The sequence below is a fragment of the Neolamprologus multifasciatus genome, chromosome 7 (genome assembly GCF_963576455.1).
Source record: "Neolamprologus multifasciatus chromosome 7, fNeoMul1.2, whole genome shotgun sequence".
Lineage (NCBI taxonomy): Eukaryota > Metazoa > Chordata > Actinopteri > Cichliformes > Cichlidae > Neolamprologus > Neolamprologus multifasciatus.
Window position 1 is genome coordinate 50,355,540 of NC_140445.1, and position 27,038 is coordinate 50,382,577.

At 40.7% G+C, this 27,038-nt stretch overlaps 1 protein-coding gene across 3 annotated transcripts; it reads right to left on the reverse strand.

Moving 5' to 3' along the window:
- Positions 1-1,683: 1,683 nt before the first annotated feature.
- LOC146515245 (calcium-independent phospholipase A2-gamma) lies at positions 1,684-27,035 on the reverse strand. 3 transcript variants are annotated; one of them, XM_085169131.1, is made up of 10 exons: positions 26,919-27,035; positions 25,089-26,388; positions 24,301-24,450; positions 22,633-22,784; positions 22,347-22,441; positions 21,292-21,463; positions 20,909-20,966; positions 20,362-20,556; positions 5,641-5,836; positions 1,684-3,908 (listed from the first exon to the last, which is right to left on the reverse strand). In XM_085169131.1, the coding sequence occupies exons 2-10, from the start codon at positions 26,310-26,312 to the stop codon at positions 3,631-3,633; spliced, it is 2,520 nt and encodes an 839-aa protein (XP_085025257.1). In that variant the 5' UTR covers positions 26,313-26,388; positions 26,919-27,035; the 3' UTR covers positions 1,684-3,630. The 3 variants fall into 3 exon arrangements, with proteins under 3 accessions (XP_085025257.1, XP_085025258.1, XP_085025256.1); XM_085169132.1 differs by having other exon boundaries at positions 26,914-27,007; XM_085169130.1 differs by having other exon boundaries at positions 26,818-26,999.
- Between the last annotated feature and the right edge of the window lie 3 nt (positions 27,036-27,038).

Here is a 27,038-nt window from a genome sequence, read left to right on the forward strand (position 1 = left end):
TTGCTCTGCCCTTCTGTTAAATTCTAGATAAAACAACATATTTGAATGACCTATAAGGTGTACCATTTCAGACTACCAGCGACGCTGTTTGTTGTGTCCTCTACTGTCTTTGGCCACGGATATGTTTTCATGGGTGTAAGCAGTTGGTGGACAGCTGTGTCAGAGCACTGTGTTTATGCTGCAGGGAAATGCCATCCATCACTGGCCAGAGCTTTTACCCAGGTGCCTGAGCACAGCCTTGTACAGTCATCTCGTCTCACCTTCTTCTCTGTTATGACAGGCAGCTCAGGGAAAGGCCTTCAAATTATATTCCCATGAAAAATACACCCCTATTTTTTAAAAAAACAACAACATATATTTGAGAGAAAAAAAAAGCGCAGACTCACACTGACCACACCTATATCTCTCCTGGCACTGCTGCTCAGAAGTTTGGGGTCACATATGTCCTCGTTCTTGAAAAGAAAGCGTGTTTGTTTTACCATGAAAGAACATTAAATTGCATTGAATTAAATTTTTAGTTCACAAAGCCAAGATGTTTTTTCTAATTCAAGTTTATCATGCTAAAATACTAGTGGATCATTAAAAAAAAAATCCAGTTATACTGGAACAACTGCAAACTCTTGGCTGAGCTTCTGGAGCATCAGTATTTCTAAGTTATGACTGTAATCTTGAAATGCCAAAACACAAAAAGACTTTGCCTTTGAAAGCCATCACAATATTCCTGTTAAGTATTCTTGAGGAAATGAAGACTAATCCATGCAGGAAATTGACATCAAACTGCAGATTTCATACAATGATGTGTGCTCTTCACTGAGCAGTGCCAATTGGCTAGAACAGAATGACACAAATAGAAAAAGAATTGGGAGGCCTCGGTGCACAACTGGGCAAAAATAGACAAGGAGCGGGAACTTCAGACGATGCTGGTCCTTTAGGCAGGATTGCAAAGAAAAAGCCATATCAGCGACCGGCCACTGAGAGAAGTGATTAAGGCTGGCCAGCGAGTCCAGATACTGGGAAGAAAGTGTTACTTACACACACAGATCTAAGTTAGAGGCATTTGGGCCAAACAAAACACCATCTGTGAGATGCAGAACAAAGGAAAAGATGCTTTAGGGTTACTTGAGTTCATCTTTCAAGCATGGTGGAGGAAATGCAACAATTTGGCTGCAGTAATGTGTGAAATCTGTGCGGGATAAAAGGGATCTGAAACAAGGGAACAGCTTGTGGGAGGCACTTACATGATCGAGGGTTTAAATGTCTCCAGATCTCCTCACCAAACTCACAGCTAGGATGGGAGTGCAGAATTGTGTTAGAACAATTCAAGTTACATGTAAAGAACTAAACTACTCATATTAAAATATATATCCTGTTCACGTGTTTCCATGGAAAATGTGAAATTTTCTGTTTGTGACCTGAAACCTTTGAGAGATACTGTATTATGTGCCCAAGTAACAATTTTTCAAATCAGAATGAGCTAATCAAGCCAAGCACCCTGGACAGTGAGCCAAGAAAGTGGGGGGTGAATATCACTTCAGATCTCTGCAGTCGTAATTACGCAGTCGTGAGTACTTGATAGCCTCTTCCCTCCACCTCCTCACTTCCTGGGATGAAGTAAAGAGAAGCTGCGGCTTTCCTCCAATCACAATAATCTAATCTTCATACAATTAGGAGGCAGAATGCAGCGCAGTTCAGTAGTGGGTTTTAATTACACTCTCAAACATTCTTTACACAGGACCAACAAGAGATGAGTGGAATTATATTAATCTGGGTTATATCTGTGTTGGCTGCAGGCCCTCTGGGAGTAACCGACACAATGTCGTATCAGTAATAGGGTACGTGACCAGGTTAGGCGCCGAAATGGACGCCTGCAATGCATTTATGTGCAGCAAAAGTAGCAGCGTACGAAAATCATTTTACATCCCAGCCAATCAATAAGCAGCCATCTGTTTTAATCCAGCCCATCAGATAAACCCTGTGTGATTTCAACAAACGGTACAGTGCAGTAGAGTCGGGACAAAAACACAGCGCTTCAAGGTGGAAAGGGTGAAAGCGGCTTTTGAGAACAGGCATCAAAGGGAAAGAGGGCACACTAAAGACAGAGGAGAAAATGTGAGTAGCCTGCAGGGATTCCAGAAAACTGAACAATAAAAGCACACAATGATAAAAGCGCTTGAAACAACTGAACTAAAAATACTCTGCGGTTTAAATAACACATAAAAATTCACGCTTTGTGACAGTGAGGCTCTAGCTGGATCCTGATCACAATTTACATACACATGACAAAAAAAAAACAGCATAAAAAACCCTTGACCCCTAGGGCCTCTCTCTTAGGCTGTGTTGTTTTTTTTGCAGGTTAAACATACTGCAGACATTTTGAGATGATGAAGATGGCTGTGCGGATGCAAGTTATCTATGATAAGAATGAAAAACTGTAGAAAAATACTCCTTAACAGCCAGAGGACATTTTGGATCAAAGTGTTAAACAGCACTTCATCAACAAAATACCAACTGAGTGACGTGTACAATTAATCCCAAAGCCCGCTGAAGCTGCTGTGGTAGCCTAGCACCTTACTAACACACTGAGGTGTTTTCCCATAGACATCTTTATTTTTTATCATCATATGTAAATTGTACTGACATACTTTATAGCTCTGTAACGCTTCATGTGGGCTCCTCGCGTATCAGTGTTACTCTTATCAAAATACAATTACACAGTTTAGCAGTAGCTGTATTTGTTGTGCAAATTTTAGTCATTAATTTTAGACTTTTTTTCTTAACAATGCAGTTTTACAGGTTATACATTTACTCAACAACACATGAAGTCCATCTATATATATTTTTTTTCTTTTATGTGAGAATATAAATACTGGTTTGTGAGGATGTACTGGTTTTCAGTATTTTAAACAAAAGTAAATGATCAGTAAATATCCACATGGTGGGAAGATCATTGTTAATGCCACCATTACTAGCTTATCTGCGAAATAAAGTCTTTGTGTTCTATGTTTGAAAGGAACATCAAAGGAGATAAAGTTATCAGAATGTTAAGTTAGAACATTGACACCACTTTTACCAATATTTATCAAGTCCCAGCAGCTAGTTAGCTAACGTTAGCTTTAAGTCTTAAATTGAGAACAGGTAGTTTTTTTCCCAGGAAGATTCTGGATTTTATTACCTTTTGAAGAATCCAGACAAATTTCAGTCATTAGTTCAGTCTTTAACCTAAGCCAATTGTCTGCTGGAGATAACTGAGCATCTGCAACACAAAATCGGCATTCATTTTGGCAAAGAAGTCATTTAAATGTTAAACTACTGCCATCAGCTGTTGTAGAATCTCTACCCAGGGAGCTTTTAAATCGACAAGCCATTTAAAAGATCTTCTTTAAATGCTATGCTAAGTCAAGTGTTATACATCGGATAAATCTTCATTGCCAAAGATGTTGGCACATTTAAACTAAAATTACATTACAGTGTCAAGTGAGAGTGAGGAGGTGGCATTTGGCATGTTGTATACATTACCTACTTGTGGACATACATAATGTTCTTCAGAGCTACAGGGCAACAAATATGACACTTGGACCTCAGTAAGTTTCCATGTTCGTGTGGACCAGAAAAACGTGGCTCGAGTGGAATCTAAAACTTGGACGAGTAAAAGGACAGACCATTATACATATCAACCCTGAGCCTGGCCCAGTCCGTCATCTTCTGGATGGAACTTTTCTCTCGGGTCAGGAAACGAGCTGCCTTCTTCAGCTTGTCCTCATTCCTCTCAAGGTAACGCAAGCCCTCAGCCTGCAGCGCGTTGAGCTTCTCTTGGCGGTTCTCGTCTAAGGAGAAATCTTCGCTCATGTAGGGGTTGAAGCGAAAGTAAGTGTTTGGAGGAAGGAAGGCGTTGAGCATGGCGTGAACCTCTGGAGAGGGAAAGAGAAGTAAGAGTGAGGTCATAAAAGAGAGAATAAAAAAAATTAAAACACAATTCACTTCATTCTGCCTTACGAGGGGCTAGCAAAGTCAAACCTTATCTATCAGCGCTGTTATAGGATTACAAGTGTCACTGAGTAAGCGCTCAGGGCTAGAGTGTGAGGTAACACCAAGTGAAAATGTCTAGCCTGTCTATCACGGCTGTTTTCATCTGCCTTGCATGAGCAGTTTAAAATCAACATCCTACAAATGCAAACAAACAGGCAGCGGGTAACAAAACAGGCCTGAAGCACCCAAAAAGGTTTCTGTCTGAGTTCCCACAGTATTAAAACCAACCGTCTCCAAGGCTCTGCACAACTCTACAAGGAGTAACTTATCTGGAGAGTTTTTATAGAGCAAATCAGTATTAGACTATTGAGTGCTGAAAAGTTATACACAGAGACAAGAACAGCTTACTCACAAGAGATAATGCATGTAGTTAAATCAGAGATGAACCTTGTTTTCATTACTTTAATAAATCACTCGTTATTCAAAATTTTATACTGTCAATCATAAACAGTTTGGTCTTGTGCAGTGAGCTGGATGTCAACTGCTAAAAAGTGTTCTACTATTTTCCCTCTGCAGAAAGGATTAGTTGTTAGATAGTGATATCATCACCTTCCAAGTGAAAGTCCCTTTTACCTTTCACCTACCAAATATGGAAATCCAAACACAAAACAATAACACAAAGACTCCAGAATTGCTGCAGACCTTTCAAACTCGTTTCTGTGTCTTGTAAGACATCCATGTATTCACCAAACAAACTGAAACATGCAACCTGTTTGCTTAAACACAGGATACTGTGTTTAAGCAAACAGTTTGCACGTATATTGGATGTACAAGGAACAGCTGTTTCAAGAACGAGTGGCCCAAGGTCATTTTTCCAAAACACGTCTGAAGATGTATAAAAAGTAATATTCTCCATCTTTGTCACGGAAACCCTATTAGATCTGCTTTATCTGTCCGCAACAACAAACACAGCTAAGCTTGATACACCAAAGACAAACTAGGAGGCTTGCGAGCACTAAAGCTTTTGAAAAAGAGGAAATCTGTGATAAACACTCTTTCTAATCTGCTGTTTCTAAATAACAAAAGCCCGCAAGAGAGCTAGGAAAGGGATTAATCCCAAAATACAGGACGAACAAGTGCAGAGAAGCATCTAGGTCACACACACACGCACACACACACTGCACCACAGCAGCAACAGGGAGGGGAACAAGCCAAATTTAGGCACAGCAGAAGTGCCCATGTCTAGAGGTGATAAGGAGAAAAAGAGGTTGCCGCTACAAAGAGCCACAGTGGGATTTATCTAGAACAAAGTCGACTTGCGGTGCAGTGTTTTCTAAAAAGATACCATCAAAAATCCTAAATCTCCCCCTTAGAAAAGAAACAGAAACCGGGAATGATCACTGCTAATGTGCATTTATTTAATCTTCTTGTGTAGAGGAAATACTATAAACAGACCTGAAACAGCACTGCAAACAAAGGCAGTTCAGTTCAGTTTTTTGTACTGCAGCCATCTTTACACTATGACTTAATCCTGTCACGGCAAGTTTCAGGCTTTCATCACTCCTTGGTTGACACAGGTGTGCTTTAGAATTTAGTTGTACATTTAGCGGCTGTCAAAGCTGTGAAACACTGGCGACCACAATAGGTCTCCATCATTTTGCGGTGCATCCTTACCTTCAGTGTCTGTAGCACTGCTGATGACGTTGGTGAGTTTTGTTTTGAGGCTTGTATATGCAGCGTTGCTTTTGCCAGTAGATTCAAAGCGACCCGTACCGAGCGAGACCACACACTCCAGAGGCGTGTCAGGCCACAAGCATTGGCACTCATGTATAGCAAGTGCTGTGGGGTTGTTAATCAGTAGACCTCCATCCTGTGAAAAAACAACAACAACAAAAAAACCAAAAGTGCTGTTAGGCAACCTGTTTACAGGCTAGGTTTGGTGTTTCATGCCAAGACCAAAGTCAGTGAAACCAAATAATTGGGGTTTGAAACCTTTCATGGATTTTAACAGTCAATAGACAACACTTCAGAAGAACATCTGATAAAAATGAAGAGGAAAAAGAAAATAAATAAATAAATCAATGTGCAGCTTTAGTGCTGCTTGTAAGTCTATTAAACAAAGAGTCCCAGCATTTCCCCTTCCCTCACAGTTTCAGTCAGACTTGCTTTGATATCGAACAACTGCCCATGAGTGCTTTTGCTTTGGATCCATATTGTACCCAAGGCAGTGGGGGAGTAACTGGAGAGGCTGCAGAATTGTTGAATAGGCATGAGGCTGAGGGGCCGCAGGGCTGGCACCAGGATCAAACACACAAGGGCCCGTTCTCATTAAGGAAGCCGAGCTTGGGGGGGTTGGGAGCCGCAGGGCCCCAAATGTCTAGGGACACAGTAGAGCGAATGGTGCTTGTTTACATGGCTGTGTGTACACACGTTTGATCGAGAGCACATGCTCAGCGCATACAATAATGTGTGCATTTCTGATAGCGTGTGGCATATGTACACACACACACAGCAATGGGGGAAAAACACCTTGTGTGTATAAATTTGAGAGTGTGATATGGAAAACTGTTCCATCAATCCAACATAAAATTGCAAAGCTCTGGCTATTGTAGCTGGACTGGAGGAAAAGCTCCCGTTACAACTGAAAAACGTAATGTACAAGTTCTCTACGAAAACCTGGAGTGCTAAAGAGAATTGATTTGGCATTAGATAACAGTAAAACAAGTTTAAGGGTTTACTGACACACTTGCAGCTCAGCTATGATTTACTTAGACACAGAGTTCTCTGCGTCAACTGCACTGTCAGCAGCTCGCTTGCACTGATAAAAGCTGTGCTGACACAGATCAAGCAAGTCTGTGTGTCATCAGTTCATACTATAATAAGAAATGCAAATAAATACAATTTATAAGACACATTTTCCAAAGAAAGAAAGAAAGAAAGAAAGAAAGAAAGAAAGAAAGAAAGAAAGAAAGAAAGAAAGAAAGAAAGAAAGAAAGAAAGAAAGAAAGAAAGAAAGAAAGATACAAAACCCCCCAAAACATTTTAATGATATCTGACAAAGAGCCAGCTGCCTTTGTATTAATCATAAAGGCATTCATTGACCACAGATATCATGAGTTACAGGCTATAGCTGGTGTTGTAATAATGAATCAACTAGATAAATAACTTCTGGTTTTATTGTTGTAAAATAAAAAGTGAAAAAAAAATCTTCATTGGAAGGTCAAATCACAGAGTGAGGTGGTGGATAAAGACAGCTGCAGACATGAGCAGTCATTCCTATTACACTAATTTCAAGTACTGCACACTGCCTGGAGGACGCAAAGACAGTAGTTTCTACTGGGTTCTACTTTCCCGTGGATGAGTGCACGGATTCCCAAAAAATGTGCAGGCATTTGTTCGTCCACACGGAGCTTAGCTGGGCTCAAGCAGACCCGTGTATACTCACAGATGGGGAAACTAACACTTTGCTGAACTCGCATTACATTTCATTACTATCACAGTATTGATATAATTATGATTCTGTTATTACAGTAGTTTATATATTGCACACCAATTATTAATGATGGCATTGATATCAAGAAAAGAAATCAAGAAAAAAAAATCCCTATAGTGTAACTGCAAAAAGCACAAATTATGTATTTATTTACCATATTATGGTCTCAATTTTTCTGTGTGTTATTTCCATTATTCAACTTGTCTCTTTGCTTAATTATTGCCGCTCTCCTCTGCAAGTTTCTTCAGTTTCACCAGACTTCAGTTCACTTTATCTTCATTGAAGCAACACCACGAGTAGGCGTGAAGTACTGACTCTGGTAAATCAATCTGGGAAAGGAATTTATTTAGACTACCTACATGATTCAATAAAACATCTTCATTTGACACTAGTGTGTTAAACCCATTGCAGGAGGAAGCTTTACACAATGCTGCTAACATTTTATTCTACCTGTTTGTATAGTTCACTTTTTCAGGCACTCTCTCATAAACAATGCAGGGGGCTAATACCACACCAATAAGCAGATCAAGAGAAAACTGACTAATTTCATGAGATATGAATGGATTTCTATATCACTAAAATTCTTATGTACACGTTTCATCTCCTTCCTTTTCTGTGATAGTAAACTAAACTTTTTCAGGTTTTGAATACCTGCTTGGACATTGCATACATTCTGAAGACATCACCACAGACGTATTTATCAAGGACGAATGAAATAATTGAGAAAATGTGACACATTTTCAGTCAAAGAGCGATTAGAGGTCAATAACGTCGGTACAAAAGAAGGGCAGGATAACCTTTGCAACAGTTCTCTATGGTTTTATGCACAGAGTAAGTAAACCAGCTGACGTATAACAGGTTAGTATTGGTTAAAAGGTTAACTGGTTAAGTCACAGCCCAAGTGAATGCTGGACTAGACCATTAACGATAAAAATGGGGGAAAGGAATTTTTTTTCCTTTATTTAAACACAAATTGATTTATACGTTATTATGACCCTGATGAAGGCCACAAGCCGAAACACGTTGGTCAGTTAATAAAGTTGTTCCTCTTTACCTTTGCCTTCCTGCATTATTAGTTTCTCATCCTCTCCATGCACCTTGGAAGTAGGTGAAGTTGTCCCAGAAATTTTTGTTGCTATTTAAGCACAGAGTGACAGACATAAAGATAGAAAGACACTGCCAAGCATTAAACTACTGCAGTGGTTAAAATGTAACTAACATGAAAAACTACAAAGACACGTGTGTCTAATAATCTGTTATGATAATGTATAATCAATCATTACTACGATGATCTAAAAGTTGGTTGCTGAGATAATAATTAGAGCCAGAGCCTCAGAGATCACTATTTAACTGGCTGAGATGGAAGTCATACAAAGAAGGCTTCACTCTGTGACAGAGCATAGAAGAACTGCTGAGGTGGCCGTTTGTCCAAAGCACATCATTATGCACCAGTAGGTTGTCTGGCAGACCGAGAAATGAATCACATAAAAAAAGAAAGAAAAAAAAAGAAGAAGAGGAAAATGCCTGGATTGGATGTGCCCGTAATAGAGACTTAGGGGAACTTGCTGCACTGGGCACCAGTCAAACCCAGCTGGTTTGACTGGTGCTGACAAAACAACTAAGCAGTTTTCTTATCACTCACCCCAGTGTGAGAGGCTCCATTTTCTGAACTCTGCGGCAATGATGGCAACAGTCCGGGTCCAGTTATGGCTTCTTTGTGCTTAATAGCTGGGGGCAAGTTTCAGAGGCGCAGTGGTCGCGCTTGCACACAGTGCCAGGGCATATAACTTTAAAAGCAGACTGTGCAATGGTTGTCTGAGCGAGGGACTTAATGCTTTAGCTTGTCTACATCTCAGTGCACCTGCTGGAGGAGCCCAGAGCGGGTAAAAATGGTCAAGGCAATTATGAAAAATATGTTTTTGATAGAAAGACCTATTGCACCACTGAAAGACTGCTAGGCTTTCTTTCTGTATTCTCTCTCTTTTTAAAAAAAAAAAAAAAAAAGTCATTTGTATAGTCATCTTTTTTACGCAGGTGTCCAAACAGGCTGGTAGTACCCCAACTTTCCAACAGGAGCACTGTTTAACATTATTACTGCAAAAACAACTTTTTAACCATTTAAAAATAACTGTGAAAGGAATGTTAAGAAGAAACAGACATGACTATATTAAAGACTATAATGTAGTGTGTTGCAGAAAAATCTAATGAAGTTGGCATGCTTACTAGCTACTGCCTGGTTGCATTCTAATGTAATTTTCTCAAGACATCATACATATTGTCCATCTGTCCAACACCAGAGGAGCAGACTTGCCCAGAGATCATGCTGTCTTTTTATATGCTCTACTATTTTGACCTCTTGTCCTACAGTCAAGGGCAGGAAGTCAATAAATTGAATGGCAAAAGCTAGAACCAGAAGATGAGTGAGTCAGCTAGAGTTTGATTTTAGCCTTGCAAAGCTTACTGTACTTATGCTTCCTGGAATGCTAGGCCAGGTGAGTTTGCAAGTTGAGACTGCATAACTTCTGCAGCCAATCATCACAAGGTTTGGTTGTTGGATTATTTGAATACGACAGTACTGTAAGGCAATGGCAGGCAAAAACAATAGTTGCTTTGACAATAATTTTACACAAATTTTTTTTAAAAAAGTGTTGCTAAAAGAAAAAAAAGTAGCATTACTTGGGATTTGTTGCATGCTATTGCAGGACAGCAGCAACTCCTGATAGACTAAGATACTCTACACACTGTTTTTTTATTAAAGTCCAACCGACAGAGGACTTTTTATACTAATAACGAGATCTGGCAATTTAAAAATTCAATACGCCAATGTACTGGACAACATTTTTTTTTCACGAATTTCCCTAACAACTGTTACACGTAGGGATGCACCGATACCGATACTGGTATTGGGTATCAGGGCCGATACTGTAAAATGTGTGTGTACTCATACTCGTAAAACTTAACCGATACCATGAACCGATACTAACTTATTTCATTAATCAGAGGGTGGCATGTCATTTTTGTTGTAGTTTTTTAGATTGGCCACTAGGGGGACATCTGGCGCTAAACAGGCACAGGGTTAGACGAGTCAGACTGGCAGCTCCAGATAAAAAAAGAGAAACTGGAGGCTACCGTAGCTAGGCTAAACAAAATGTCAGCAGTGTGGACCGGAACAGCCAACTTTAACTCAGGTTTTGGAAAAGCGATGAAAAATGTCAAGAGAAAATCCACGGGCAGTTAAAATAACAGAGGCTCTGACTCATTTTATCGCTCTGGATGACCAGCCAATGCCAGTCGTGGAAAACATAGGATTCTTCTCAGCATACTCGAGCTGCGATATGAAATTCCCAACCGCCCACACATCAGGGAGATAATGGTGCCAAAACTTTCTAAATAATAATGGATTGGATTTATATAGCGCTTTTCAAGGCACCCAAAGCGCTTTACAATGCCACTATTCATTCACTCTCGCATTCACACACTGGTGAAGGCAGCTACGGTTGTAGCCACAGCTGCCCTGGGGCAGACTGACAGAGGCGAGGCTGCCATATCGCGCCATCGGCCACTCGCGGTAGGTGAAGTGTCTTGCCCAAGGACACAACGACCAGGACAGAGAGCCCAGGGATCGAACCGGCGACCTTCCGGTTACAGATACGCTTCCCAACCCCCTGAGCCACGGTCGCCCCGTAGAAACAAGCCCTTTGGCACTTTGTCATTCTTTTGGCTTCCTGTACCACTTGGGCTCAGGAATAACAGTAAAGTTGACTCAGCTTGGACACAGTATAAATAATGTTTATCCTTTATTGCCACTATTCATTACGCTTCCCAACCCCCCTGAGCCACGGTCGCCCCAAAAGAGGTAAAGAGGTACAGTGTGTGCGCGATGTCAGTTCTTGGTTTAACGGCACAGTGGACTGATGATCCACGGGCAGATGAGGAGTTCATTCGTCAATGCCAAATACTTTCGTTATTTAGTTTGTTTGTTTACAATATGGACACTCTGCAACAATTTAAACATTTATTTTATTCTCAAACCTAATTTGTATTTATTTTATTCCAAACAGAAGTGTTTATTTATTATTCCGAAAGCTTGAGTTAGTGCCAATAGTTCAGTGATATTTTGTTAAATTACAATGTGGAGACTCTGCAATAATTTAACAGAAGTGCTTATTTTTCACTTGAAATTTTTTTGAGGTCATTTTTATTAAGATATTATTTATTATCGGCAGAGAATAAAATAAAACCTGTCTTCCAATTCATTGCATTTGTGTGTGTGTGGTAGAAGAATTGGTTTTTGTACTCTGTATCGGCAAGTACTCAGATCCAAGTATCGGTATCGTATCGGTTTGAAAAAATTGGTATCGTTGCATCCCTAGTTACACGTATTATTTATTCACTCGTTCACGCTCTGCCCGAGTCTGCTCAGATTAGATGACTGTTGTGTTTGCGGCTTTCCAAACCAACAGCAAAGTCGCAGAGAACCCTCTGGTGGACAAACTATGCAACATCAACACTTATAACATGGTTGAAAGGTGAAAAGTCTCTTTTTTTCTTCTTTAACTTTTTCCATTTTCGTTCATTGGCCAATACAAATACCAATACTTTACCTTTTTACATTGGCCAGTACTACATTTTCACACAAAGATTCTTGAGGCCAGAGCACATCTGGATGATGAATTAAGCTGAAACTATGATCCACTTGGGACAAACTGCAAATAAGGTTGCATGCAAAATGGCCCCACTCAAGCTGTCTGTCAAACATGCATGACGCGAGGCAAAGGTCACTTCCATTTACGAGGATTTAGAGCTGTAATGCTGCTTATACTCGAAATGACTCAGTCTCACTGTAAACAGGAACGCCATGTGTCTACAGACTAATGTCCTCAGAGAGTACACCCCTGTCAGTAGCAATCATCTGACCGACATTTAACCCCCTTTGAGGTTAAATTTTCTATCAGATAAAGAGGAATGCCAACTCTGAATTCTGGCTTTCATAGAAGCTTAATGATTTCCTGTGACAGTGTTTGAGTCTTTCTTCCGGTGCCATGCGTTAGTTACTACTCTGAGGATCAAAGCTCGTTTAGCCTCGCCTTTGCCCTTCAGGGTCTAATGGCTATTTCACAAATGTGCTCATCACTTCTATGAGTCTGTATGCAAATATACCAAGTTTTCACCTAATTGGGGCTCCCACACCCAAGGGGACATTTTTTCAAAAAACCGAATAGCTTTAAAAAGATGTTGTTCTTACAGTATATTCTGGAATAAAAATTTCTCTCAGTTAAATGAATAATATTGAGATTTGCATGATTCATTTACACTGCTGCTTAAAAAAATGTCTCCACTGTCATTAACTTTTGGGAGCTTATCTTCATTGTGTCAGTTTAAGCTGCATTATAGGGGGAAGAGCTGATTTGAATAGCAAAGAGGTGCTATCGTGAGATCACTAAAAGTCATTTCACGCCCCAATGTATGTCAGCTCCCATTAGCTGGGACAGCAAACTTCATCCCATTCATCCAGCCTGTGCGCCTCTGCATCCCTCTCCCTCTCTAACCCGTGGGTAAACCTTCAATACTCATTTGTGCAAGGGTTCATTATGAACGACCACAACACAGAAAAGGAGGGAGCGTCAGCTTAAATCTAAATGAGGTGAACCTTTTGAAATAGAGCCTGGTGTAGCATTCAAATCTCAGCTCCGGGGAGAAGCTTTAGTCATTACACTTTCTTCTTTTGCTCCTCTGACAGGGATGGACCGAGGAGCACTAAGCTCTGTAGTAATTTGTTATGACGCCCCGCCAATGAGGCTCCGTTCTCACAAATGATTAATTAGGGAAGAATTACATAAGTCATGGACATCCGATTAAGTCTGTCACAATACCAGAATGTTTTCCAGAGATGGTCGTTCACTTGATAAGCAGATAATTAGGCTGCCAGGAAAAAAAACAACTATGAATCTTCCAAATCAATTCATACCATTTGCACACAAAATGAAGCCATCCCAGTCACTGCCTGTGCAATCAGAGAAATAAATCTGCTCATTGACCAAAATGAATTCCCCAATGGTTTCCAATACACATAAAAAGCATCATTGTGATCTGCAAGGATGGAACTGAAACGGTGTGAGCACCAGTCCTAAATGGTGGCCAGGCCAAGTCAAAGGGCTTCATGCCATATTAAGTAATTCCATGGACTAGCTCTTCACTTGACCTTATAGCTTTATGGGCCCCTCAGGTCACCGTGAGGTTCAAATCATCTTCCCAGGCTATAAACAGAAGAAGGACTCATCTATAAGGGTGCCAGCTTTGCCCCCAGGCAGCCAAAACAATTGAGATATACTGCGGACAGTTACCTTTTCCCACACGTTCTGTGAATACATGACCACACATGAACACCCAATATTGAAACAATGAATCATCCCTGTCGACCGCAGCCGCTGAGATTAAACTGTGACAATTCATGAAGTGATATAAATGCCTTCAGAAGCTCTCCTCCATATTTACTCAGCCTAAAGTCACTCTAGGCCTTATGCACATATTTGACAGATTCATATTAAAAAGCATGATTTCAAAACTCCTCCCCTGGACAATTTACACTAAATTCCCCTGGTGTTTTGCTAAGAGGATGATGGAAGACACACCTCCGTGACAATATATTGCAACGTGAGGTTTAAAGCCGTGAATTCTTTCCAGGGTCTGCAGTAAAGAAGTCATCTGAATGTGACGCGCAATTGTGAAAAGGCGAGGGAGGTCAGAGACGAGGAAGATTTGCTGAAGCTTCCACACAGCAGTCAGTCAACATAATAAGTGGACCAGCATAATCCTCAAACAAGTGTGCCAGCTCAATTGAGTGTTTGTGCATGTGAGAAAAAGTGTGTTCTACAGAACAAAAGAAGAAGAAAAAATGGCCATTTGAGCAAAAAGAGGTGATGTGACAATCAGAGGTGGGTGCTAACAAGTTACTCAAGTGCACATAGCTCAGAAAATGTAACTTTCAACTAAAATGCACTTGTTAGAGGAGTTTTAAAGAAGTATAGGTTTCACTCTCACTCGAGTCATTTTTTGCAGAATTATCACTCCTACAACTCTATTATGCTTGACTATTTTACTAATTTTACTATTTATCTCCTGCCCTTCTATTAATGATGACTGCTACGATTCTATTCAGAACAAAATAACAGCCAAATTATTCATAACATTGCATAATATTGCATTTAATTCCATTTAATTATAATTATAGCACTTTTGAATTTATCCAACACCACTGGCAGGTCTGATTAACAGATAACTGCAGTGCAGTAAATGAATGAGTGAGCGCTGCTCTGGAGTCAGTGCATGTGAGAAGTGAAGGAACAAATATGCTGTTTGCAGAGTTTAACAAAATTAACAATGAAATATCACCTTATTATGTCCCATTGAGCCTCAATGAGACACGAGACAGTAGAAAATAATATCGTCAATCAAAAATGTCAGATTTACTTTCTTATTTGGCTACGAAAGGTTTTCACATATGCCTGCCTATCAAATCAGAATCAAGCAGCTCTCAGTGTGCGTCACACTGCTGCGTTCATTGTCATTATTTTGTGTCTGTTTTATGAGTTGCCGTACTTTAATCAAGTGAACTGTGTGGCTCGCATCAGTCTGTGTTATGCTGAAACCTATTCACACCCTTTTTTGCTATTACAATAACGAACTGATTCATTTAGTTTAAAGCTTTATTCTCATATTGTATTTTATTACAGTAGCCGAGATGCAACGTTAGATAATTTTAGCTTTTTGATTGTTGTAATTTTATTACTCTGTCTGAAACAGGTCTCTTTTGTAAACAAGACATTGATTCTCAATGGGATTACCTGCATGAATAAAGGCTATATCAAAAACTAAAGACAAAAACTTTTTTATTTGCATCTTTTGCAACGATTACTTTTGCTTAAGTATGTGTTTTCATAAGGCAGCTCTACTTAGGTACATTCTTGGAGCCACTCAAGCCACCCCTGTTAAAAATGGGAGATGGGACTTATCCTCAAAGGACAAAGATCCTGAGTCAGTCTCAGAAGAGGAAGCTGTCTGCAGCATGGCTAAAATGTGAGCTCCAACCTCTAACAGTCTGCAGGCCAAGTTCCCAGGGCTTAACATGGGAAGAGCAAGCAGGGATGAGAAAGAGTTTAAAAGCTCTGATTCACACCCTGAATCTACAACATCTCCTCTCTCCTCTCTGCTTCATATGAGTTAGTGCCATATACAAATATATCATTTATGACCAATAATTCCATCTCCAGAGGCCTTTAAGAGGGGAAAAAAGAAAAGAAAAAAAATGAATTAAAATGTTAGGATCTCTTCAGTTGCGCCATTTAATTATGCAAGCCCCTCTGCCTTTTTTATGTCATTCATAGTCACAGATGCCACATTTAATGCCTTCCTGTACTAATTTATGTCTACTCCCTTGTTCATTAGTGACAAATACGTATGGGAGGGCTGATGTGACCTATTCATTTGTGGCTGAGTGAAGCCTTTCGGCTGAGCACGGTGCCACGTTGGGGCTCCAAGGGGTCGCACTGGGGGTGGTGGTCCACTAGTCCAATGTCTCCCATCAAATGCTGGCAGGGGTGGGCACAAAACAAGCTCCCATTCCTTCCCATCGCCTCAGGAGACACCATGGCAACTAGGCCAAAAAAAACAACAAAAAATGGGTCCTCCTCACCATTCCTGGCATGCCCTGGCATCCACTGTGAAATGTCTGAAGGCTTTTACTTCTGTGTTCTTTAGAGTCGAGATAACTGAGCGAGCTTTAATGTGGAACATGCGCCTCCTCTCTCGCTTCATCTCATCTATCCCCCACCCCACCTCTTTTTCCCTTGTTCCCCCCTCACTAAAGGATGCTGTCCACGGCTATGGTAGTGAGTGTGAGGCTTTGATAATGCCATGGCTCTGCTTCAAAGGTCTCGCTCCAAGTTACAATTTTCCCAGTGTTAGTAGAAAGAATCTATAGAATCTAGGTGCTTCTCCATCAGGTTTCCATTCCAGCCTGCAGACTCACAGAATCATCAACAAACACTGATCTGTCTTCGAAAGCTGCTTGAGAAGTCCAACCTTCGTTCAGCACATGCCGTTACAACTCTTGCGTTCGCTGTCACAAAAGGTTGATTGTCTGAGGGCTTGAATTAAGTGGGAAAGTCTGTGGGCGTCGGTGGAAAAGAGCGAGATGACTCTCTCTCTAGGGAATCCTGACATCATACACACAGCATGTTATGTTCACAACTGGTCTCAAGCAGGCACCAAATAAGTCATCAGACTGAGTGGCATTTTGAAGATGGTCAAACATTCACATGGAAATTAGAGTGCTTAAAAGAAACCGTATATGAACAGGAGCTTGTTACAAGTCCTGCTCTTGGATTTTACTGTGTAATCATAATTAGAAACTCATTAAAATTACATCTGAACTATCATCACTCAGGTTTCCATTAGCTTGAGCAAAGTAGTCTTTGCTTCAGTAAAGAAAACTGACAAATAGATGAGGATAGAATTACTAGCTCTCTATAAAAAAGTCATTTTTTAAAAAAGTATTTCTAAAGTGCTGTTAAACATCTGCTGATCCTCTTCTGCTTATCCTTCTCAGGATTGGAGCCCATCCCAGCTCCCATAAGGCAAAAGGCGGGGTACACCCTGGACAGACTGCTGTTAAGCGCTTTGAGAACTTTTCCAAACATCCTGGTTTTATTTTGGATGCTTCTATTATTTTTATTTTGCACACACAAAATTTTTTGATTTGACAAAAATCCAAAATTCCAGGGTCAAATTCTTAGCCTCCCAGATGCTAATAGTTAATTCTGTACCCTTCTTGCTGGATAATAGCCTGCAGTTATGTACTAGTTTTCAACAAGTTTCTCCTGAGTGACCCAGCCCATTCTTCTTTGGCGAACCTCTCAAGCTACTCCAGATTTGTTGATCTGGCATGAACATCAGGTTTTCAGTTCACCCCACAGATTTTCATTAACATTCAAGTCAGGGCTTTGTGCAGGCCAGTCAGAAATGTTCTCTTTTGTTTCTAGAGGTAGATCTTCACCAGTAGCGGCACATATTTTGTGTCATTGTGTTAAGAGACAAAGCGATGAACTGGACCGCGTTTTGCTGCTGACTGCTGGAGATTTCCCTTTCAAAATCTTCACATATCCTGCTTTCTTCTTGATTAATTCATTGAGCAGATTCCTGGTTCCAGATGCCCTGAAACATCTTCACAGCATAATACTCCCACTACTGTGGGGACGCCGTTGTTTCGATTGTACCCCTCTCCTTTCTTTCTCCAGATATAACCATATAATCTTTCTCCAGGTTGTTCTTGGCATACTTCAGTTTGACTTAAAGGTGTCTCTCAGAAGTAGAGTTTTGTTTTTGCAGCCCATTCAGGATTCTAGTGGCTGTCATCTTCGAGACTACAACACCTGTCTCGGTCAAGTCTTTCACTAGTGTGTTGGCAGTTGTTCTGGGGTCTTTAGACACATCTATCACTATTTTTCTTGACAGAGTCTTTGAAATCTTTCACTTCCTACCTCTGCTGGGCTTGTTCTGTACTGTGTAGCTCTCTTTTGAATTTCTTCATGATACTTCACACTCTAGTTGACATTTGGAAACACTGTGACTGTAACTACACATATCCATCTCCTGTTTTTCAGGGGCTAATAATATTGACCCTGGTAATTGAGTTTTTTTCTGATATTGTGTGCAAACAGATATCATTTATTTTTTCCTATAGAAACTAGTATGGTGGGAAATGCAATGTTGAAAATCCCTTGCTAATAATTTTGTCCTTATCTGTGAGTCTAACTTCATATGATGCCTATATCAAAATCAACATAATCCGAATTTACCAAAAAGATACCATGAAGCCTTTGATACACTAGGATGACTGATTTGGGCAAGTTATTTTATCCTCTTACATCTCAATAGATCTTAAAATTTGAAATGAAAAATCAAAACACGGAATTCGGGTGAGTTAAATCTCAGCTTAAACAGCATGAACTCGGTGTCTCAGGAACCACAAATAAGGTGTGCTTTAAAATATACACGTTTGGTAGCCAGACATATCCTGGTGTTACATACAAATGTAAGTCATCTTCAGGATAGTAAATACAAGTAAAAACACTCCCAAAACTGCAAGAGCTGTGCAAACGCTCCGTATGCACATGAATTCTCAGTCAAGGCCTTTGAATATTCTTCAGAGATTTATTAGGTTAAAATTAACCCTAGCTCTTGTGACCAAGAGCTCATTTTAATTTTACTCAGTTCTTCAGTTGGAATTTTCTCTTGACAGACTTGAAATAAAAATAAAACAGCTGTAACTGATTTCATGTCAGATGTGTTAAATATATTAAACTACTGATGGCGTCTCATCATCTCAAAGTACGAGGCCTCCTGCTGGCCGCCAACTAAGTGATTTTGCAAAAGCAGCTCCATAATTAGATTGTCTGTATTTTCTTTCCAATGAAGCAGATGTAGCAGTCACACAGTTTTGTGTGATGAGGGAAGCTCTGGATTGGGATAATTTATGCATCAGAGGGAGACCTGCTAGACGACATGCTGGGGAAATCTCCCACTACAGGTGGGTTTTCATCATCCAGTCTCTTTCATTCTCTCCCCCTGCACTTCATTCACCTGCACACCTAACACAGCTTCCAATTAGGAGTGCCGGAGCTCGCCCGTGTGGGATATTGCCTTTGATGTAAACACACTCTCATTCACGTGTGATGGATCTACACTAAGTTCATCAGAGTCTGTTCATCTGTGTTTTTAATGTAAATTTAAGGAGATTCCCACACTTGTATGTGGCAAATCAAACACAGGCTACGTCAACTGAATACTTAGACTGTAGTGGAACATTATTCCCCACCTTATCCCACCTGTGTTTTTGCCTTTTTAAAATAAGCAGCATGACTACTCTAAATAAAATAAAACAAGACGTTTACCCAGTTTCTGGTGTGACTTTCCTCATAAGATTTCTTATATCGTCTGTGCTTTCTGCCATTCCATTTGCTTAACAGAGCAACCTCTGTTTTCCATTACAGAGGCTTAATAATTTTGCTGATTTATTGATCAGCAAAATGGCAAAATGGACAGGCGGTTTGTTATGTTGCTGATGGCTAATGCGAACCTGTTTAGTGGAGATGGATTTAAGTGCGTCTCACGACGACTCTACCCCTCATTCTTCTGTCAAAATGTAGCTGACTGGAAATAAACACTAACAGAAAGGAAAAAGAGTTCCTCCCTCTCACTTGCTCTGCAGAGAATTTTTCTCATTAGAATTCTCAAAATCCTTCAAAACTCTCCAGCATTGACACTGACTGTGCGGGGCATGTTAATCTAGAAGACTAAGACTAAAAGCTTTAATACTGCAGCAGCGGACTGCAGTTGAAAAAAAGAATTTGCATGAACACTAAATATCAGCGCAATTCTCAGCTGGCCAGCAAAGGTCTGTTGCAAAATGTTGCTGAACAGAAGTAATTATAGGATGTGGACTAGAAAAACTTTACTGGAAAAATCTCTGTTTTCCCTAAAATGACTATAAACCCTGAACTATTGGTCAAATTATACAAACTGTATTCGTGTTGAACCAACAGTACAGTTTACATGCCAAATCTGAGGCTATTCGTCTACTAAAACTAAGCTAAATATGAAAGAACATTTCAATTAACTCAAATAAAAACAAAAATACTGGCGGCCACCAGTGGCCCTCAGCCTCCAAGTAGATACAGCAAAGGTAGAAATTATAAAATCCTATGTTGCCTCATTCTCGCATTCATATAAAACCAGCTAAATTAAAAACTGACATAAATAAAAATGTCAGTTTGGCGAAATTTGTCAGTACAGCCAGAATCAGGAGGATTTCTCACTTCGTAACAGCTGTGAATGGGACTGACCTGGTGGAGATCATTCCCCAAGGGGAACTCCTGGAAATATCCGGGGGCTGCTGATGTGGCGCGGATGGCCTGCCAAAGCTGATGCTGGCAGCCCCCAAGGTAGTGTGAGCACATCCCAGGCAGCAGGTTGTAGTTCCTAAAAACATATGCCTTCAGAGGAGTGCCCCGATTCACAATGGTGCTCACAGCTGCCACCTGTGGGTGAGGGCATCAACATACAGAGTGACTTTCTTTTTCAGTGTCAGGTTGTAGTTGAACAAAAGCAGACAAGAAATGCAGGCATAATATCTAGGTCGACATTCTGACAGATCAATTTTATGTCATCACTGAGCTCTGAGCCTCAGAGGAGACATGCTGACATCTGAAAAGCCCATATACTTCTTTAGGCCCACTTTCTTATGGCTTTAGAGCCTATTTTTATCTGTCAAGCAGAACAGAAATGCGAGGGAAATGGAGAAAGAAGGTTTCTGAGTAATATACAAGTAAACAAGGTGAGGCAAAAAACACACTGGGGGAATAATGAGTCACACCATCTCATAAAGCTCACCTTGGGGCAGTCAGGGTTTCTTGAAGTCTCCACCATGAGGTGAGAGCCCATTTTCTCTCTGTGGAGGTTCACAAAGGTGATGTTATTTTCTAGTGTAGAGGGTTTAGAGTAGCATAATGACTAAAGGTAAATGAGTTCCCTTCAAAGGAATGCTGACTATGATTAATCATACAGTAATCTTTATTCTGTAATATAGCTTTCAGACTTTTTCAACAAGCAGCTTTTTTTGTTGTTTGTTTGTTTTTTGTTTTTTTAGGCATTTCTGTATTTTAATTGCTCCCATGGCTGTCGAAGATCCATTGTTGTTGCATAGCACCGCAATAAAGGAGAAAGACAAGGCGCTCATCTAGACACTGATCATGAACTATGACAGCAAAACTCACTTGAGGATGTTCTCCCACGCTTCACTGTCATAGAAAGCATGGTTCCAGCCCATCTTCATGGTGCCGACAAATACATTCTGCTTGAAAATATCTGAGCCCAGCTTTCGGTACAGATCATCACACTCTTTCAGAGGGATCTGGAACATGCCTAGCATGAACCCGAGCACAGCACCTGAGTTAAAACAACCAGAAACATTCAAATGAGAGTGACTGAGATGTACTGTTAATTGAACTGCTGTAAACAGGAGGTAGAGGAGGTTCAGACAATCCTTTGAGAAAGCATCGAGGAACAGCTTGTTCGCGTCCTCAAAGATGATGTTCATACAGTAATGAACCAGGTTTACTGGAAGGAAACTTACTGAAGGATCATCTGTTATAACCAGATGCTTTGGAGATCAGTTTACAGGATGTGAATAGGAATAACATGGTTAGAAGACTGATCAAGTATCCCCAACAGGATTAGCGAGTCACAGTGGCACAATGTGGGCAAAAGTGCCAGATGTGGCCCTAATAGGTTTCTAAATGTGTGAGAACACCATTTGATTTAGGAGGCGTGTTGTCACATTTGACAACTCTCACTAAATCTGAAAATGGAGTATAACCAGCTGGTGGAGATTAAAACATATAACTGAGGGAATGCTGGACAAACAGAAACTTCTAACAGTGATTAAAGCCCAATGTGCTTTGCAAATAAACAGCAGGCTTTTAATCTATTTTTAATCAGTTTGAGGTTGGTCCACAGCTCCCCCTTGTGGTAATTTAACATCAAGGAAGCGCCTAATGTTCTTGACAGTAAAATACTTGTAAATTTTATGAATTCATTTTATGAATTTAAAATCAACTGCAATGAAAGCAAAATTAATTGTGCAATTGTACAATATTAGTTCTCACCCAGACTGAGAGGAAAGGGGCTGCTGGTGAAATTGAGGTCAAAATTCAGAGCAGAGCAACAAATAGGTCAGTGCTGCCTGAACTCTGCTAAGTGTTGCACTTTGTTCAGATAATCTATATACATGCCTCTGACGATACAGAAGTAGGGCAGGAGGACAGCGTACCTGTGCTGACACCACAGATATAATCAAACAGTTTGTAAGTGGGTTTCCCAGTCAGGGCTTCTAGCTTCTGTAACGTCTGAAGGGCAACAATTCCCCTGAAAGTAGAAAGCCAGACAAATACATGGATGCATGCATGAGACGTTAGTAACCAACTCTTCATCAAGAGCACAAGATTTAAAGACTAATAGAAGAAGTGTACAACCTTTGACACTATAAACTTGATATCAACTCATATCTTAAAGTAAAGACGAGTGTGGGGGGCAGGGGAGTGGAGTTGAGCGTGTACCTTAAACCTCCTCCATCTATGGACAAGATCCTTATTCCTCTGCCTTTGACAGGTTTATGATAGCCCACCAGAGCGAGTGCTTCTCTAACGGCTGCTCTCAGACCCGGATCGTTAGCCTGTTCCAGACGGAGGAGGCAAGGGATAACTTTCTCCTGACAAATACAAACATAGCATGACAGTCAGCACCGGAAACAGAAAATGCTGTCAATCCACCATGAAGTGGTGTGGACTAGAAAAGTAGGAAAATAGAGGTGAACCGTCTCTCTGTTACGAGACGCAGCTGCGCTCTCAAAACCAAAACTTCAACATCATAACGGGTGAACAAATATCAAAACAAGCAAAGTTCAGGCATGCATGAATAAACACTCTTCTTTTTGATCATGCATTATATTCTCCTTGTTTTGATAATGCATCATGATTACTTCCTGTTAGATTTACTCTTTGCTTGTATTTGTCACCCTGCATCCCATCTAATTCTGCTGCCTGATATCAGTCAGCACATAGTTACATAAACCAGGGCACAAACTATCGACGCTTACTGAATCAGAGGTCATCCCGTCTGTTGACTGAAACCAGTTTCGTTCGTTCACCGTTCATTATTTATTCAGACTGAATTTAGCGAAAAATACACAGTGCAATCAGTTTGCAATGAGAAATTAATGTTGACCTTCGTCGTCATGGTTAAAAATGGATGGGGGTCGATACTGGTGTGACCACTGCACATCTGTAAAACCTTGATCAGAAATAAAACATGACAGCTAAAAGTACTGCAAACAGACTGAGCAATGTGACCGAAATAAATGCAGAAGATGTCTGAAGAGATTCTTTTTTTCCCCCTCACAGCATGAGTGCATGAAAACTTAAATATCATTACATTTATTTCCGTAGCCACTTGCAAAGTGAGGCTCTCAACAATATGAGAAACCAAAAACTGGATTTACAGAGAAAAACAACCTTGGTTTAAAATACTGGTTAGTATTTGTGGTATCACTGATTTGACATAAATCTTTGTAACAGTGTGCAGTCTGCATTTAGAGCTGTGTGTAACCTGCTGAGCGCAGCTCACAGACTGACATTTTGCAAGCATTGGAAAATTCTCAAATACAATCAGAAAGCATAACGTATATGATTCTCATGTTAATGCTGCAGAAGCTCAGCAACTGACCATACAGCATATACAGACCGTACATACATAACACGGAAATTAACATGTAAATAAAAAGAAACATGCTGCTGAAAACAGTTTTGACAACACCGTCAGCTCTCTATAAAAAAAACATCACCCACGTGTGGATGTTAATCTGCTGGAAAATGAAAAAGAAAAACCATCTTTACTGTGTAACGCAATTGGCTGCTTTTGCTGCGGAGTACGCCACACACACCCACACAGTGTTTCTGTGTTTTCAGCTCTTTATTTACAGTTTTGCCTTTTCAGGCTGTTGTTGCTGGCTGGTTCGCACAGTTGCTGCGACAATTGCGCGCCCGCAACTGTCTGCTTTCAGTTCCCTCATCCTCTCGGATCCTGGCGTGCCGCCCAAATAGGGGAGGCATGATCTCCAGCTGTGATGGTCAGTCTCCCCTGGCACTGCCCCATAAACCCACTGCACCACCCCTACCCTGCAGCTGAGCCACAGACCACACCTCGCCACAAACTGCTACATTTCTCACCTTCACTGCAACGCCACGAGTCTCTGGAAACTCCAAGAGGTGGTAACTTAAGTCCTCCACCCTGTTGATATAGACCTTTACATCTGATGCCCTGTGGAGAGCCTGAACCAGTGCCCGGGTTCGATTGTCCACACTCACTCTTGCAATAATCTGTGACATAAAAGCAAAAAAATAAAAAAAATAAAAAATACAGTACATTAATTCCTCACTAGGCTGGTATGATGGTTGCTGTGAATATTATGTATGTGCTTGATATATTATTTAATATGTTATAATAATATCTAAGACCATGTATGTTATGCACATTTAGGTCAATCCAGCATTGCCACAAACTAGATGTCAGACTTGCTTAGATCTCCACAACATAAAGGCCCCCGTAAGCCTATAAAGCGCCCTCTCTCTGTGGCCCTGTAACTTCTCAAGGGGGTTATTTTTGAATTATAGCTTCCCAGAACTCCCAGAACAGCAGGTCAACATCCTTCCAATAGACATATAGAATAACAAGTGCGCTGGTCTGAGTTTGAATTGTGGACACTCTGTTGTATTACACTATACTATACTGGATCATTTTAATATGCATATAATGTTTCACTCAAACACAGACAAAAAGCGTAACCCACATAGACAAAATCTGGGACTATTGAAAAAAAGTTGATATTGAGTAGAATGAAAGCAGAAAGTCCTATAGCATACCCGTAGGATTCTCAAGGAACAGGTTGTTAAAAATATATGGCTTACTACAAAAGGAAAAATTTATGAAAGAAATACTGCTGTGCTGTAATCCCTACCTTTTCCCTTTGGTGCAGAAGTTTCTTGGCTTTCTCCTCCGCAGCCTTCTGCTCGTTACTAACCTCAGCCTGTTTCACTGGCACGTCCTCTGATTTCTTTTCCTCCAGTACAGCGCTCGTGGACTCTCCTGTTCTGAACTTAGGAACAAGAGGTGCTATGTAGTTCCCAACAAATGCCTGCACAGTTGGAGCTGAATAAGACAGGTACTGTCCTAAACCCCTCTTTGGGGGAGCAGGGTCTTTCTTATCAGACACCGGCATGAGGTCTGAGGTTTGTTGATCCTGAGAGGAAGTGGAAGAGCTTTCAAGATGCTCTTCTTTCTTGTCCTGAGTGTTTATGCTGCTGCCAAAGTATGAGTTGACGTGATTTGCTACATAGGTGTAAGTCTCACCCAGGTTCACTGAAAAGGTGCTCGGATGGAAGAGGTCTGTGGATTGTTTGGGCATTGTGCTCTTGCTCTCCAAATCATTCAGCGAAGGCTGGAGCTCCTCTTGTCTCCTGGAACGAGTAGCTTTGATGCCAGGAGCAATACGTCTCAGTTTTTTCTCCCTCGGTTCAGTTACAGTTGGGACTATAGCAGTGACAGTCTCTTGGGTAGAAGTCTGAGTATGAGTGGAGGTAATGGAACTTGCATCACATGTGGCAGAAGTGGAAAGGGACGGATTGGCAGAAGATCTCTGAACAACAGGTTTCTGAGCAGTTGATGCTAGAGAGAGAGCAGCATTAGAAGGATCGTAAGTGGATGTGACTGTATTCTCATCAGGTTTGGGCCTTGTCTCAACAGTGGCTTCTGAATTTTTATCAGCCTTTAAAGCATTAGGTTTGAGTCTGGAGATCTTTGACATAAGCTCTGTATGTGTCCCACTCACAGCTTTGGAAACTGTGTCCAGCGTGCTCCTGACACGAGACATATGTCGGCTCAGGCCAGCAGACCACTTTGAAGCTGAAGTGTTCAAATACAGGGTGCTGGTGTGGAGGCCAAGCCGATGTCTAACTTGGTTACCTTTAAAGAACCCCACCTTGCGACCCTTGGCCCTCAGGTGGTGAATGTGCCTCCAGCTGAGATAGCATTCCTTATGGAAAACAGGCTGCTCTGCATGACTCTTACAGTGAAACGCACCACACAAAGGCAATGATGCTGCTGGTTTGTGAGCATGGGACTGCCATATAAGCAATGCTTTACTTATTTTCACCCAGGTATTTGAAGCCCATCTGTGATTCATATTCTTTCAGTCCACAAGGGTTTAACCCATTCGAAGAAATATCAAGAGTACACCCGTGCTTTCCCCATTCATTAACCTGGTAATGAAAAAAAAAAGAAGTTTACATCACCACTACATACACCCAATAAGGGAAACACTGTATAGAATTAATAACCACAGAGCGTAATGCTATATCAAATCTATCATTGTATCACACACTGTTTATAGTAAATTGTTGACTTAAATTTGCAAGTCAATAAAGCCCTTTGGAATGAATCGATTTAAAAATAAAAACGAGAAAAATTATTTTTAACAATTGCATAACAGAAAAAAAATACCAAAAGAGTTCTTGTTAATCTGGTGTTTGAGTATCGCTCAACTTTTAACAAGCACACTATTTCATTAACTGTCACAGGTGAGAGGACAACAGGTTTACTGTTAACTATGTCAACATCAGCAACTAGCTAACAGAGTACCGCTAAACGCTAGCTTTTATACAGGCCGCACACAAAACAACAAGGCATACCAGTCCTTTGTTTTGCTGTTTCACGAGAGACCAGATTCACTTAATCCTTCTATTAAACGGCCATCCTTGATTAATCATAACACAAAAGCATAACACCTTACGGGAGTGTAATAGATTGCTCGACCCGATGCCTAATTTCCAGAGTGATGTGACATCAACAGTCGAAAGAAAAACAATGGTCACGTGATCCTCCATCTTCGCTGCGATTGGCCAGTTGTCCT